This window comes from Macrotis lagotis, chromosome X (genome assembly GCF_037893015.1).
Source record: "Macrotis lagotis isolate mMagLag1 chromosome X, bilby.v1.9.chrom.fasta, whole genome shotgun sequence".
Classification (NCBI taxonomy): Eukaryota; Metazoa; Chordata; class Mammalia; order Peramelemorphia; family Peramelidae; genus Macrotis; species Macrotis lagotis.
The window spans coordinates 77,126,240-77,142,132 of record NC_133666.1 but is presented as its reverse complement, the minus strand read 5'-3'; the positions used below and the strand labels follow the sequence as shown (position 1 = coordinate 77,142,132).

The window sequence follows — 15,893 nt, the reverse complement described above, 5'->3', positions numbered from 1 at the left end:
TCTCTTGAATAGTCTGTATTCTTGAATTTCTGTGATGTTGTTCTCCCTTGGTTCTTTTCTTTGTCTGGTTGCTCCTTCTCAGTTTCCTTTCCTGTATCTGTTTCCGTTTTTGTAGGTGTCCCATGGTTCTTTCCTGGGTCCTCGACACTTCTTTCTTCATACTTGTTTAGTTCATTAGCTTGTACCAATTCAACTATCACTCCTTGTGTCTCTCTGGAGTTCTAGTCTTGATGTGACATCTGTATTGTAGTTAAAGACACTGTCATCCTGGCACCAAGGTTGTCAAGTTGGTGGTGACCTTGTCTTCTCTAGTTTTAACCCCCCTGGCCCAATCAGGTACCAAATCTTGTCATTTCAGTTACTGTAAAATCTTTAATTTTTGCCAAGGTCACTCATATCTTTACCCACCCTTATGGTCATCCTCAACTTTTCTCTTTCCTTCATTGTCCACATCCAATTTTGTAGTTTTCTTGCTACCACATCTCTCAAATTTGTGCAGCCTTCTCTCCACTCCTTTACCTGTCATGAGTTCTAGGTAAGCCTAATTGGTTTTGCTGCCTCCACTCTTTCCTCTTCAATATATCTTCCTTCTAGCTACCAACAGACAGACCTGATCATACTACTCCCTGTTCAAAAAGCTCTAGTGGCACCCTATTGGCCCTGGGATAAAATTCTGATTCATGCATTATCACATTCTGGTGACTTTCCCAACTCCTTTCTCAGTTTTTAACACACAGGCTGTTTAACCAAGTAGGAAAGCTCTCTCATCTCACCTGGATCTGTTGGACTCCATAATTAGCTCTTGTCAAGGTTCAACTGAAGCACCATCTTGTATGGAAGGCTCATCTAGATCACTATTCCCCTTTTAGTAGTCTTCTCCCCTTTATATAGTCATTGTGATTTATTCAGTATATATCTGCTATTCTTATCTGTGAATATGTTTTCTTTAATAGAATGTTGGTTTCTGGAGGGCAGGGATGTTTCATTTTTGTCTCTGTTTCTCTACAGCTTAGCATAATGTCTGACACAAGAGTATATGCTTATGAATGAATTCTCAAATTGAAATGAGAGAGAGCCAGAGAGAGAGAGACAGAGACAGAGACAGAGACAGAAACAGAGAGATAGAAAGATAGAGACAGAGAGACAGAGACAGAGAGATAGATAGAGAGAGATAGAGACAGAGACAGAGACAGAGAGGGACAGAGAGAGAGATAGAGAGAGATAGAGACAGAGAGAGACAGAGACAAAGAGAGATAGAGACAGAGAGACAGAGACAGAGAGGGACAGAGACAGAGAGACAGACAGAGACAGAGAGATAGAGAGATAAAGACAGAGAGAAACAGAGAGAGAGAGAGAGAGAGAGAGAGACAGAGAGACAGAGAAGTGGGGAGGGGGGATATCGGAGGCAGACATCAAAAGAGCCCAAGAAATAGGCAGATGCTCCAGGGATAGAGACACGCAGGGACATGGCGGAGGTGGGGGCTGAGCCTTGTGGCTGCGGCAGCGGGCTGGGCCAGGCCGCACCCTTCTTCCCTACTCCCAAGCGCAGCCCAGCAAGCGTGGCGGCGACCTCATCAGTACCACGGCCAGCGCCACCCCCGCACGCTCTGCCCTCCCCCCTCCTCCTCCCCTCTCGCAGCAGAAGTGGGCCGCTCCGAGCAGCCTGCGGGCCGTGCCGGCGTGCACCACGCGCGGCGGAGAGGGGGGTAGCGGTGGCGGCGGCCCGCGCTGGGCGGGCCCAGGCGCGGGGGGCGGCCGGGCGCTGCGGCGCTACTGCTGGTGCTGCTGCTGCTGCTGCTGCTGCCGCTGCGGCGCTGGGCTCAGTCGGCTTCAGGGCTCCGCAGGAGCCGCTGCCTCGGCCGCCGGCCCCGCCGCTGCCCGGCCCCCTGCAGCCCCCGAGCCCCCGAGCGGCGGAGCCGGGCCTCCTCGGCCGCAGCCCGCGCCCCGCGGCCGGCCCGGGAGGCGGCCGCCGGAGTCGCGACCGGCGCCATGAATTACCTCCGGCGCCGCCTGTCCGACAGCAACTTCATGGCCAACCTGCCCAACGGCTACATGACCGACCTGCAGCGGCCCGCGCCGCCCCCGCCCCCGCCCGGCGGCCCCGCCGCGCCCCCGGGAGGCTCGGGCGGCCTGTCACCCGCCGAGCGGCCCCCGCCTGCGGCCGCGCCCGGCCCCGGCCCCGCGCCCGGCCCCGGCCCCGCGCCCGGCCCGGGTCCCGGCTCCGGCTCGGGGCTGGGCGGGGGCGGCGCGGGCGGCTTCTTCTCGTCGCTGTCCAACGCGGTGAAGCAGACCACGGCAGCGGCCGCGGCCACCTTCAGCGAGCAGGTGGGGGGCGTGGCCGGGGGCGCGGGGGGCTCAGGCCGCGGCAGCAAGACCCTGCTGGTGATCGACGAGGGGCCCACGGACTGGTGAGACGCCGCTGCCGCCCAGGCCCCGGCATCTCCTCCCCTGCCCCCGCCTTTTCCCTCTCTCTGACTCCCCCCTCCCCCACACACAGACAGCGGTCCAGGGGTAGGGGTGCCGGGGTCTCCTTGACGCTCCCTGGGGGCGGGGAGGCTGAAGAGGTCCCCGAGAGCAGGATGGGGCCCCGGGGGCTCAGTGGTTAGCGCGCACTGCAGCCTAGGGCCCAGGCTCCCCGACCCCCCCTTCCTCCGCGCTCCCGCTCGGGGACCGCCTCTCAGGTACTGACAGTGAACCGAGTGCAGGGCTCTACCCCCGCAGCGTGGAGCAAGCGTGACTCGGACCGAGTCATTTCCCTAGCCAAGGGAGAACTCCACCCCCGGTGCTTCCCACTCTGTGCGGAGGCTGGCATGGTGTGGGCACCCGCAAAGAGAGCGCAACCTAGTCAGGGCTCAGCTTTCTCTCCCGAGCCTCCTACGTTTGGGGATGGGGATGGGGGCGGAGGAGGGAGAGGCTCCATTGCAGCAGGCTTCCCACTGGGGTGGGTGGAGAGGCTGCAGATCGGAAACTGCATCGTCATCGCCTACCACTCCCTTCCCCCTCCTGCAGCCCCGGAGCCCCCTACCCCTCCTGGAACCCCGGAGCCACCTCCTCCTCCCCAGCCCCCCCCCCCCCCCGAGCCCAGGATCCCCCTCCTCGAGGACCTTCCTACGCAGTCCCACACCTAGCCAGCCTCCGAGACTAAAAGCTCTCAGCACCCCCAGACTCATTAACGCATGCTCACAGCAAAAGCGCAACCAACGGCCGCTGCACGATGCTAACTACTGTCCCGAAGGGGACTTGGAAGGGAGAAGGAGAGGGGGCTCCAGCCCTGCCCTTCGGCCATAGCCCCCCCCCCATGCCCCCTCACCCCACCCATGTCAATCTGTTCAAACAGCTAGTCTTGCCCTCAGAGGTGGAGGGAAGAAGTTGAGATGGCAGCCAATCCCTGGCCTCCAGGTACTGTCTTTCCCCAGAATCTCATCCTCATGGGAGTTGTCACCTCGAAGGAGGCAGGAGCTTGGCTAAACCCTCAGAACCTCCCCCCCCCAGCCTACAGTGCTCTTTTTTTTCTCCAGGTCAGGTGTGAAGAAGAAGGAGGGGCTCAGATTGCCCTTTCCTGGGTCTGATCCCCATATCTCATCCCCTCCCTCTCCAGGGCCAAATACTTCAAGGGGAAGAAGATCCATGGGGAGATTGACATCAAGGTGGAGCAGGTGGGTCTCTCTTTGTATCTGGCCCACAGTCCTAGTCCCAACCCTAGGCTTCCTCTGCAGGGCCACAGGGCAGTGAGGCTCACTTACTCACAATGACCTTTCCTAGTGCAAACAGTGACAGGGTAGAGAAAGGACCCCAACTCAGTCCAGTCCCCTTGCCTAGCAAGGTTTCCACCATGATGTGCTGGTGCACTGGGGGAGGGCCAGCTAGCTAGAACTGAGCCTGTCCTCTGTCTTCGCAGGCTGAGTTCTCCCATCTCAACCTGGTGGCCCATGCTAATGGCAGCTTCTCAGTGGACATGGAAGTGATTCGGAATGGAGTGAAAGTAGTTCGGTGAGTGGCCCATGCTGGCATCAAGCCTTGAGGGCAGGGAAGAGATGATTAACAGCTTTGCCTTCAGCTTCAATATCAAACAGCAGACATCCTCAAAGAGCTATTGTGCAGGGAAGAACCAATGTGGGGGTTAGCTGAGGCAGGCAGGTGACCTTTGAGAAGACAGAGAATGCTCAATTCAAACTTGCAGCCATTTAGCTCTCTACCTCTTCCTCTCCTTCCCTTCTATCCTCCTCTTCATCTTCCTCCTCTCCCCCTCCTCTGCCTCCCCTCCTCCCCTTCCTTCTCCTTCTCCCTTTCCTCCCTCCTCCTCCTCCTCCTCCCTGCTCCCTCCCGTAGGTCCCTGAAGCCAGACTTTGTGCTCATCCGCCAGCACGCCTTCAGCATGGCCCGAAATGGAGACTACCGCAGCCTGGTCATTGGCCTGCAGTACGCCGGCATCCCCAGTGTCAATTCCTTGCACTCAGTCTACAACTTCTGCGACAAGCCTTGGGTGGTGAGTGCCTCACCCTTGGGGAGGAGTCAACAGGCCTGCTCTGGAAGGGCCTTGGCCTCCTCACTGCTCTTTCCTTTTTCCATGTCTAGTTTGCTCAGATGGTTCGACTGCACAAGAAACTGGGGGCTGAGGAGTTTCCTCTCATTGACCAGACCTATTATCCTAACCACAAGGAGATGGTGAGTGGCTCCTACCATACCCCCACAAGAGGATGAAACATTGGGAGTGCAGTCATTCCCCCCTTTGGGCCTTAGTTTCCACACCTCAATTGAAAAGGCATTTATTAGATACCCAAAATATAAATGAAACAGTCCATCTCCTCCAGGAGCCATAACATGGACACAGATAAGTCAATTTGGGGAAAGGAGAAAGAGAACCAACAATTGGAGAATTGGAGGAAGTGATGCCAAACGGAGCTAGGGATACTAGGAAGAGAACATTCCAGGCAAGGGACACAACCTCAGCAAGTGTATACAGATGGGAGATGGGCTATTCAGTTTGGGGAACAGCTGGAATCCAGAGTTCATACATGTGAGTAAAAAGTGATTTGGGCCAGAAAGAGTGGCAGGAGCCAGGTTGGTGGGGGTGACTTGAAATTTCAGGTGGAGGGGTCTTGTTGGATCTGAGCTGGGGAATTGATGTGGTCTCATCAAATTGACAAGGAAGAGGTCTTTTGGAGGCAGGGAAGACCAAGTTAAAAGGCTTTTAGTTGAATAACCATGGACAAGTCAGAATATCTCTGAGTCTGTTTCTTTATCTTTCAAATGGGGAATAACAATGGCACCTCCTCCAAAGCAGCAGTACTGTTGTAGGTACACTTGTCCATGTGTGCTCTCCCTCTCCTCTTCATTTTCTCCTTCTCCTTCTCTCTCTCTCTCTCTCTCTCTCTCTCTCTCTCTCTCTCTCTCTCTCTCCTCTCTTCCTTCCTCTCCTTTCTGTCTCTCCCCTAATCTCTTTCTCTTCCTCCTTCCTTCTTTCTTCTCTTCTCTCTTTCTCCCTCTCCTTTCTCCTTTCTCTCTGTCCCTCTCTTTCTCTTCCCCCTTCTCTGTCTCTTTCTTTCCTTCTCTCCTCTCCCTCCCACTTTCTCCTTCCCTCCCTCTCTCGATCCCTTTCCCCACCCACGTGAACACAGCTAACACACATACACAGAGTCACTGGATTGGTTTCTATGTATTTTACTGGCCATTTCTTAGAAGGAGACAAGAATGGAGAGAAGGGAGCTCTAGGCCAGCTCAGGTTGTTGGCTGTGGAGCCTCAGTGCTCAGGGATCTCCAGGAGCACAGACCATTCTTGTGGGGCAGGCAGGCCAAGTGGAGGCTCTGGGAGCCCTCCTCTGAGGCGGAAGTCAGTGAATCTGTCCACAGGCAGTTGGTGTCACTCTCCACATTGCAAGGGACACTCAGGCAAGGCTGCACCTGAAGGAGGAAGTGAGGGGTCAGTGGAGAGCCCGGACTGGAGCTTGCCCTGCCCTCTGTCTAGGGGCACTCACTTACTTGGCAGCCACATCCGGTGGCATAGGTCTGGTTGAAACCCAGTTGCTGGGCTGGATTCAGGCTACTCCAGGGCTTCACGAAACTGCAGCTGGTGACGTACAACTGGCCCTCCAGTAGGCGTGCTGGGGAGAAGTGGGGGTGGGGAAGAATGGGGCAGAGTGCCCCCTGATTGGCTGGGCTCAGCTGCAATGCGCTCAAATTCCCCCTCCCAGACCAGGTCCCTCCTTGTTGCTAGGCAACCAAGCAGCCAGGATGGAGCTAGCCAGGGAGATGATTGGGTCCTTCCATCTCTCTCCATCCGCCCCTTACTTTGTTGCCCAGCAACCAAAAGTGACTACTGGGGATGGGACAAGAGAAGGAGGAGGGGCTGGTATCTTCTGTAGCTCAGATGAGCTAAAGGGCTTTCGATTGGACTCCAGTAGAATGGGGCTTTCCCTAGGACACATGATGGCTTTGGAGTGCTCCTGGTCTCTCTCCCTGGGTTCCTTCCCCTCATACATACACTCAGAAACAGAGAGACAGACAGGAAGAGTCAAGCATGATTCTCACCTGCAACCAGATACTCCTTGTTCTTGGCCAGGGCCTTGTGCCGGTAACCGCAGAGACTCTCCTGGGCTGGGGTGGTAAGGAACTTTGGGAGATGGGGAATGCCTCCCAGAACCTCAAAGCCTTTGAACTTCTGGATGGAAGGAGAGATCAAGGGAGAGGAATGTCAGTGGAGAGTTGAGAGGCTGGGGGACAGGGCAGGGGAGGGCAGGGTTGTAATACCTTGATAACCTTGATCTTATACTGCAGATGATGGAGGGTGTGGTTGAACTGGGGGTCAGACAGGAATTTGGCTGTGAACACTGGCAGGGAAAAGGAAAGGACTAGTGAGTGGAGGCCCTGCCCCCACTCCCCCTCTCCCTTTTCCCCACCTCCTGCTCAACTGTGTGCCCCTAAGCTGGAGGAGAGGCCTGGGGGGTGCATATATGTGTCTGTGTGTGTGTTTGTGTGTGTGTCCAGGGTGGGTGTGGGAGTGTCCCTGTCCTAGGGAGCCTGTGAGGATGCTGGGGGTGGTGGTCAGGAGTGATCTACTCACCCATATCGGACCTACAGAAGTTCTCTTGAGGATGCTGAGGGCCACAGCTGCAGGCATTCACAGGCAGCTTTGTGGTGATCAGGAACTGGAATGTCAAGACCAGAAAGAGGCCAGCCATACCCATTTTCAGGATGTTCAGGGAGCCTATGCATGGAAGAAGGGAATGGGGTGGAGGACTGTAACTCTCCCTGTTTAGTCTTTCAGGGAAAAGCTTGCTGTGTCCCCTGTTCCCTACCCCCTATCCCCTGCTCCTGGCCCCCAGAATGCAGCCAGCTCTGCTTGCTTCTCAGCCAGGGTTGCCAGGTTGGCAGAGCTGATTGCTAAGTGCTGGGTCCAGGAAGGGGCTCCCTGGCCAGCAGCCACTAGCTCTGCCAGCCTGGCAGAGCTATCTCCACTTACCTGGCCTTGGAGGCAGCAGCAGCAGGAAGCCAGTGTCCAAGTCTGGGATTCCTAGTCTGCTGCTGTTGCTGTTGCGGTTTCGGTTGCTGTTGTTGTTGTCGTTGCTGCTGCTACTGCTGTTGCCGCTGCTGCCTGGCCTTGGGGCTGCTATTTAACCTAGCTGTGAGGGTGGGGGTGGAGGGGCGGGGCAGCGGGCAGGCCAGCCGGCTGGGGGCCAGGAAACCACAGGCAGAGGGCGTCCCCCCCCCATTTCCGCTTACTCACACCCCTGTGGCAGCCCAGCAGGGCTAGTCCAGGCTGCATTTGGGGGCTTGTCATTCCCCACCCCCCACCCTAGCTCAGCCTGATGCTGGATAGTTTTTGGATTATTATTCAGTGGGGAAGAAGGAGAGATAGTAGGAACTCTTGGGGTTCAAGAGAAAGATGAGGGACTGACCTGGGGACAGAGGGGTCACCATTAGGACAGTGACCCCTGATTGGTCCCTTACAGTGTGGTAATGCTTAGGATTCTGACGTCTCTGGTGGTTGAATCAGTTGCAGGACTTTCCCTCTACTTCCCCTTGGAACTGTGACCTTGACTCCCCTGCCCCTTGGCCTTAGGGTCATTTCATTCTTGGCAGCCAACACCCAATTGGTGACCTGGGCGGGAGGTTGGGATTTGAGCTAGACATAACCCTTTGATGAAGCCACTGGGGTGGGGTGCTTGTGTGTGTTTCTCTGTGTTTCTATATGCTTGTATATGTATACATGGGTGCAGAGCTCCCCCCCATTTACTGAGCCCCTTCTTTTCCTGCTGTTTGTGCAGAGAGGACCCTCTTGTCACTCAGAGTTAGGGGAGGTAGCAAGGTGGAGTCAGAGGGTCTGGAACATCTCTAGCACTTTTGGTCACAGCCATAGTTACAGTCCTCTAGATAACCTTGGATTATCCTTTGTATTCACTAGTAGCTGGAGCCTAGACATAGATCAGCTCTTAGGCACCCACATGAAGTAGGGCAGCCAGGGTGCCTTCTGCATGATTAACTTGGGAAAGAGAAGCCTCAAAGGCCAGGGAAGGAGGAGGAATTGCCAGTTCTGCTTGGCCCTGAGGTCAAACCTGAGTCTGAGGAGGTAGAAGAGTCAGCAGATTGAAGCCAACCCCCCCCCCCCAAAGTGAGATGTGTTGCCTGAGAAGTTGGCGCCATGTTGAGACTGGGGGGGCATTTCTAAGGATCTGGGATTGAATGGATAGGTCTGAAGGCCCCACCCTTCTGGACATGTAAAACCTAAGAAGGCCTTGGCAAAGGGGCCTCCACAGTAGAGGACCAAAAATGAACAATAAGGAAGGTTTGTATTAGATGAACCCAGAAGGTTTGCTCAGAGCTGTAGGAACAGGTCTCATCTCCAAGTGCCCAAATGAGGAGGGGAGGGAGGGGGCAGCCCCTAAGGTCTTTAAACTTCACAATTGCAGAGTCAACTCCTGATTGCTTGTGGATTATGTCAAAGTAGCTGATTTAAGAGAACAAGGGTGTGGGGGGGGGCTGGGGAGGTCACCCAGGGTTTCTGGATAAATGCTTGCAGTGGATGTGACCAGGGTGAAGGTTTAGGAAGCATCTGCTACAGACCAGAGGATACCAGGAGAAAAACAAAACTATGCCTGTCCTCAAGGAGCTTTCGTGTGTGTGTGTGTGTGTGTGTGTGTGTGTGTGTGTGTGTAATGTGTAATGGCATCTTGGAGGAGGTGGCCACCAGCTTTGGAGGAACCTTGGGATTCTAGAATGCAGAGCTAAGGGAGGGAAAGAGAGAGACATAGAGAGGAGAGAGGAGAGAGAGAGAGACAGAGAGACAGAGGCAGAGATGGACAGAGAGAGTCAGAAATATAGAGAAAGACAGAAAAGAGAGACAGACAGGCAGAAAGACACACAGACATACACTCAGAAACAGACAGATGGACAGAAATACAGAAAAAGTCAGAGGAGGGAGGGAGAGAGAGAGAAAGAGAGAGAGAGAGAGAGAGAGAGAGAGAGAGAGAGAGAGAGAGGGGAAAAGAACCTGTCTAGCCTGGGAAACCCTCCATGGTCAGAGATGACAAGGTGGATTGAGGGTGAGACTTTGCCAGGTGTCTGTCTCCACACATAGAGCACTGACATTCCCACTGATGCTACATTTAGACTTTTGATGAGGTGTGAACCAGCTCCTGTCCTGGTTCCATGTGAATGATACCTAGAACAGATTGAGACCAGCTCCAGGGAGCTCCTAATCAAGTGCTTTGTGTTAGTTTTTATGGGGGACTGCTAAGGGCTTTATAAATTAGATGTCACTTGATTTGTCATTACTATGATTATTATTGTTATGATTATTATTACTATAGAGCCCAGGACTAGACCTGGCCTTTCCTCTCTCAGTGCTCAATGCATGCTGAGAGACTTGCCAGGAACCTTGAGGGTTCCTGGTCACAATCAGAGACAGTAAGACCCCCCCCCCAGAAATAGTTCAGCTATCTGCTGTTCCAGACCCCCAATTTCAATTTAGGCTGTAGTCTTGTGTGGCAAGTCACCTAATGTCCTGGGACCTGTGAAATGAATACTGGACTTGGAACTCAAAACCCCAGGGTCAGATCCTGGTTCTGCCCTTTCCTCCTTGTGAGACATTGGACAGTCTTTTTCCCTCCATGGGCTTCAGTTTCTTCCTCTCTCCCTAGGTGATCTCTGGGATGGGAACTAAAATTCAGGCTCTTGAGCACTAACTCTAGAGCCATGTTGGAAGTGTTGTTAGAGCCAAAGGAAGAAATCATGCCCAGAATGGATCATTTGGTCCAACCCTTTTATTTGTCAGAAGAGGAAACTGAGGTCCAAGAAGGGTGAGTGTGCTGTGGGGCACTGCCTTCCTGAGCCTCAGTTTATTCATCTGTCAAACCCTCCAGTTCAGAGGATTGTTCTGACAAAATGGATGGATGCAGCAGTGTTTCAAGGTTACAGGGCCTTTGAGTCCAGTGAAAGACTTGGCTCAGCAGCATCTTGGTATTCAGGCATTAGGCTGAAGGAGAGAGGGAAGAGGGGGCCTAAAGAGAGGAAAGGGGAGGGAAGTTTCCAGTCAGCCAGAAAGCTACATCACATTGACGCAGAGCCGGGAACAACTTCCCCATCTCTAGAGCAGACCTCCCTCCCTCCCTCCCTCCTTCCCTCCACCCCCGCTCTAGCCTTTCCCTGAGGCTAGTGGCAGGTCTCTCCTTGGCTCCTCTTCTTTCATCTCCTCTCCTCTTTTCCCATTTCCTCTTGGCTCCTCTCCTCCCCTCTTTTCTCCTTTTATTTCCTCCCCCTATTTTGTCTTGTCTCTTCTCCTGTCCTCTTCCATCTTCTCCCCTTTTCTTCTTTAATCGCTTCTCCTCTTTTCTCATTTCCTTTTCCTTTCTCCTCACTTTACCCTTTGTTGTCTTTCTTTTCAGTTCTTCCCCTATTACTATGGTCCCTCCTCTCATTCTTGTACCTCCTTTCTTTTTACCTCAGTGTCTCTTATCCTTCTAGAACCCTCTCACTGTATCATAAGATCACAGTTTTAGAGCCTGGAGGAACCTTAGAGGGCATCTGTGTAGTCCAATATCCTCATTTTAAAAATGAGGAAACTTAGGAAGCTCAGAATCACAGAACTAGTAAGTGACTGAGCTGGGATTTGAACCCAGGTCACCCAACTCCAGATCCAGTTGTCTTTCGGAAGTCCACCTGGCAATACTCCCATGTATTTGCTTAGTGCCTGACAAGGGGTCCCTAGGCTGCTTTCAAGACCCAGTACCAAAAAAAAAGACTTTGGACAAGTCATTGCACCTCTTGTTCCTCAGTTTACTGCTCTGTAAGATGAAGGTAGTCCAAATGAAGTCTACAGTTTTTTTCCTACTTTTAAATATGTGCATATATGCTTATGCATGCTTTGAGAAAAGGTTCATGTCTAACGGGCCGGGCCTCTGAACCACACTGGGAACAAGAGACAGGAGGACCAGAGAATGTGGGTTTGAATCCTGCTTTGAATGCACTGTGTGGCCTTGGGCAAGTCACCCACCTCTGAGGACTTCAAGTTATCCGATAAGCATGTGTTACTCATTTACTGGGTACCTAGTCATTTGTTAATTAATAGGGATACGGAGAAGGGCAAAGGTAGACCCCCAAATAGGAAAATCAAGGACTTGGAATAGAGGCTGTCCTAGGGCTCTTCCTGATGTCAGTCCTGGGAGAGTCTTCATAAGGCAGAGCCTGGGGCTATGCTAGTGAAAGGAGCCTTTCCATTAGAGGCTTAAAGCAGAAGACATTGATGTAGTCCTGCACACTCATCCGACAAGTAGGGAAACTGAGGAGGCCCACACACAGTAAGGAGCAGAGCCCAGGTCCTGTGCCTCCATAACCCAGAAGGGATGGACTTGGTCCAAGGTCACACTTACTGCGTCCAAGGCCAAAATGTGATTCCTGAAAGGCAAATATGTCTGAGACAAATGGGGCACCAAAAGATGTCCCTTAATTGGAGTATGATGGCCTCCAAAGGGTCTGTGGGGCCCTGGGTGGGGGTGGGGTGATGGAGAAAGGGAGGGAGCTTACTCTTTTGCACGTTTGATAATCTGTGGGAGCCTGTGTACTCATTCTTGCCTGGGTCTATGTGTTGGCAGACATGCATATGTGATGCATGGCCTCTTGTCTCAGCCATTGGGTGGGGCAGGCTCTGTCCTCAGTCTTGGCTGATTCTTCTTGCATTTTTCTTTGTGGCTGAGCTGGGGTCAGGTCAGAACCAGGATGTAGGCAGCCACTCATTCACTCACTGACTTCCTCTGTGGGAAAATCAACTTTCTCTTTTCTGGAAGTGGCTACTCATCAGTCACCACCACCCCCTACTTGGAGAGCTGGGAAAGCTTGGGTGTGGGTGGTATCCAGATGGAGGGAGGATCACCAGACAGTTCTTAGCAAACCTGGATTTGAGTCCCAACTAAGCCACTGAGTTAGTGGGTGTGCCCTTGGGTCAAGTCCATCCTTTCTTGGATGTGGAGGCAGAGGACCTTGGCTCTGCTTCTCCCTAACTGTGTGTGGGCATGAGCAACTCTTCTGGGGCTCCTGAAGTTTTCCCACTTGTCAATGCTAAGGCCACTCTACTCTCTGAGCCTAGGATGTGAAGGTTCCTATCACCAATGCTCTTTTTCCTCTCCCCAAACTCAGTCAGTGATAGACTCCCCTTGGCCACTGACCCTCCCCCAAAACCTGGGGAACAGGTCTGCCAGGAATTAGGAGGCTCCACATGCCAGGTACAAGGGGAGGGGGAGGAGTCAGGGTTAGAATCAAACTTGACATGGATCATCGATGACCTGGAACTACAAGGGACCATCCAATTCACTCCCTTATTGTACAGATGGAGAACCTGGAGAAGTGCACAAAGTGAACTTCCCTAGGATCACAAAAGCTCAAAGTTGCAGAGCCAACTCCAAATTCTCTAGTGAGGGAGGGCTGAGGGGTAGATGGGAGGGAGAAGGAAGGAACAGAGCAAGTCTGGGCTTGGGAGCAGGACAAAACTAACTGTATCATTGTTCTTTTCTGCCAGCTCACCACAGCCAGATATCCTGTAGTGGTGAAGATGGGCCATGCTCATTCAGGCATGGGCAAAGTAAGTCTCCTTCCCTCTCCATCACTGAGGACTGGCAACCCTCTGAAGCCTCTGCCCTAAAACTGCCTAATAATGAGGGCATCCAAAGTTCACTGGGATGTCTTGAAAGGCCATGATTGTTTCCTTCCCAGAGCTCTTTAGTTAGACACTGGGTGGGCTCTGAGGGCATTCTTGAACAAGTCTAGCTTGGTTTGAACTTGAACTCTCTTCCATTCTTGAGTTTGGGTTCATGAGTTCTGGCATCATCAGACCCCATGCCTACATACTCCAGGAAACCCTGACCCTAGTTTCTCAACCTTGGCCCTCAGGTGAAGGTAGAGAATCAGTATGACTTCCAGGACATTGCCAGTGTGGTGGCACTGACCAAGACCTATGCCACAGCAGAGCCCTTCATCGATGCCAAGTATGACGTCCGGGTTCAGAAGATTGGGCACAGCTATAAAGCCTACATGTGAGCCCTGAGGAGTTGGTAGAGCGGATCTCAGCTTGGCCCCATACCCTCTTTAAATGAAGTCCTAACTTCTCTGGGAGTTTTCCATCCCTACCTGCATCTCTGGCCCTTCCCTGCCCCCCAATCTGCCACTTCCTCTCCTCCCCCTCTTCCCTGACTGGCTTAACAGTATACTTCTTGAACTGTTTCTTTGCTCTCCTCCCAGGAGGACCTCAGTGTCTGGGAACTGGAAAACCAACACGGGCTCTGCCATGCTAGAGCAAATTGCCATGTCTGACAGGTGGGGCCAGTGGGGGGAGAACTGAAGAATTGGGAAGGGGGGTCCAGGGAAGAAGGGATTGTAGGAAACTCAGCCAGGGATAATAGAGAAACCATCTTTAGTGGTTCTGGGGATGTTGAGCCAAGATAAGCCCTTAGAGAGATATGCCAGTCCTTCAAATACTACATGGAGGAGATGGGATCTATTTGGCAGTGCTTGTGGAGGGTGGGAGGGGAGGCCTAGAGGCAGAGTTAAAGCTGTGGTAAAGGGCAAACTTTCTATGCCTGGGAACTGTCTCCAAGTGAAATGAGCCACCTGTGTAGACAGCTCCCAAGGTGGCCAAGCTGTTTACTTTTCCGAGATGTTCCTGGGCGAGCCCGATGGCTTTTGTCCACAGGTACAAGTTGTGGGTAGACACGTGTTCGGAAATCTTTGGGGGCCTGGACATCTGCGCCGTGGAGGCCCTGCACGGCAAGGATGGACGGGACCACATCATCGAGGTCAGCACTCCTCCTCCCGCGTCCCCTTCGGCGAACTTGGCCTACCTCTCCGTCCCAGGAGCGGGTCTTTTGAACCTCTCCCTTTCCCCCGGCCCCACCAGGTGGTCGGTTCCTCCATGCCGCTCATTGGGGATCACCAGGACGAGGACAAGCAGCTCATCGTGGAGCTTGTGGTGAACAAGATGGCCTTGGCCCTGCCCAGGCCCCGGGAGGCGTCTCCGGGCCGGGGATCCCACTCTCAGGTTAGGCCCTAGCCATTCTTCCAGCCGGATGGGGAAGGGGTAAGAGTTGGCAGACCACCTTCATCCCACTCCTCTTGCCACAGGCTCCGTCACCAGGGGCACAGGCTGGGGGTCGCCAGGTGGGGCCTCCAGCTCAGCAGCGCCCCCCACCACAGGGTAAGCAGGGGCCTTCCCGGAGGTCGGATGAGTCGGGGGAGGAGAAGGGCTTCCCATCCAAGTAGAGCAGCGAGCGCTGGCTGCAGAGGCCCAATGTGCGGGTCGGCCTCCAGAGGTCGGGGAAGAGGGCGGGCCCCGCCTACGCGTAGGCCTGTGCGTAAGTGTGCGTGTGTTTTACCCGCAGGAGGCCCCCAACAGCCGGGGCCCGGACCTCAGCGCCACGGCCCCCCTTCCCAGCAGCGCCCCCCGCCTCAGGGCCAGCAGCTCCAGGGCCTGGGTCCCCAGGCGGCCGCGGCCGCGCAGCCGCGCCTCCCCAGCCCCGGCGGCCAGGCGCCGGCGGGCTCCGGCGGCGGCCGCCAGCCGCGCACGGCCAGCTCGGGAGCCGCCCCGCAGGCGCGCGGCCCGCCGCCGCCGCAGCCCTCGCAGCCCCCGCAGCAGCCGCCCCCGCAGCCGCCCCCGCAGCAGCCGCCCCCGCCCGCGGCCCAGAGCCCGCGCCAGGGCAGCCAGTCCCCGCAGCCACAGCCGCGCCAGGCCGGGTCCGCCCGGGCCCAGGCGGCCGGGGGCCCGCAGCGGGCACCGTCGCGGGCGCCGCCCGGGCCACCGGCAGCAGCGGCACCGCCCGGCAGGCAGCCGAGCCCGGCGGGTTCCCAGGCAGGCCGGCCAGGCCCCGCCTCCGGGCCGCCCACCACGCAGCAGCCGCGGCCCAGCACCCAGGGCCAGCAGGGCCGCGCCCCCGCCGGGCCCGGGCAGCCCAAGCCGCAGCCGGCCCAGAAGCCGAGCCAGGAGGCGGCGGCCGCGGCTCCTCAGCTGAAGTAAGGGCGGCGCCTCGGGCCGAGGGCGGGGCCTCGACGGGGCGGGGCGCCGCCGGGGCGGGGCCTAACGCTGTCTTTCTCCTCCCGGTCTCGCCCCGCCCCGCCCCCCTCCCCTCCTCCCGCCTTGTTTCTCTTCAGCAAATCCCAGTCTCTGACCAATACCTTCAACCTTCCAGACCCGGCCCCGGCCCCGCCCCGGCCCAGCCTTAGTCAGGAGGAGGTGAAGGCGGAGACCATCCGCAGCCTGAGGAAGTCCTTCGCGAGCCTCTTCTCCGACTGAGCCCCCCCCCCCCGAGGTGTGACCCCCCCCCCCCCGGCACCCGGGATGGCTGTGTCTTTAAATATGCAACCCCCCCAGCCCCCCCCGTGCGCGTGCGTGTCAGTGTGCCGTCCGTCCGTGTGCC

At 55.4% G+C, this 15,893-nt stretch overlaps 2 protein-coding genes across 3 annotated transcripts; one reads left to right on the top strand and one right to left on the bottom strand.

Moving 5' to 3' along the window:
- The first annotated feature begins 1,989 nt into the window (after positions 1-1,989).
- SYN1 (synapsin I) lies at positions 1,990-15,769 on the top strand. 2 transcript variants are annotated; one of them, XM_074201756.1, is made up of 14 exons: positions 1,990-2,408; positions 3,599-3,656; positions 3,899-3,990; positions 4,330-4,486; positions 4,576-4,665; positions 13,007-13,069; positions 13,378-13,520; positions 13,726-13,800; positions 14,177-14,279; positions 14,381-14,521; positions 14,605-14,677; positions 14,862-15,179; positions 15,285-15,489; positions 15,628-15,769. In XM_074201756.1, the coding sequence occupies exons 1-14, from the start codon at positions 1,990-1,992 to the stop codon at positions 15,767-15,769; spliced, it is 2,079 nt and encodes a 692-aa protein (XP_074057857.1). The 2 variants fall into 2 exon arrangements, with proteins under 2 accessions (XP_074057857.1, XP_074057856.1); XM_074201755.1 differs by having other exon boundaries at positions 14,862-15,489.
- On the bottom strand, positions 5,646-7,594 carry TIMP1 (TIMP metallopeptidase inhibitor 1). Its single transcript, XM_074201370.1, has 6 exons — positions 7,460-7,594; positions 7,061-7,204; positions 6,748-6,827; positions 6,529-6,658; positions 5,980-6,101; positions 5,646-5,901 (listed from the first exon to the last, which is right to left on the bottom strand). The coding sequence occupies exons 2-6, from the start codon at positions 7,182-7,184 to the stop codon at positions 5,719-5,721; spliced, it is 639 nt and encodes a 212-aa protein (XP_074057471.1). The 5' UTR covers positions 7,185-7,204; positions 7,460-7,594; the 3' UTR covers positions 5,646-5,718.
- Positions 15,770-15,893: the final 124 nt, after the last annotated feature.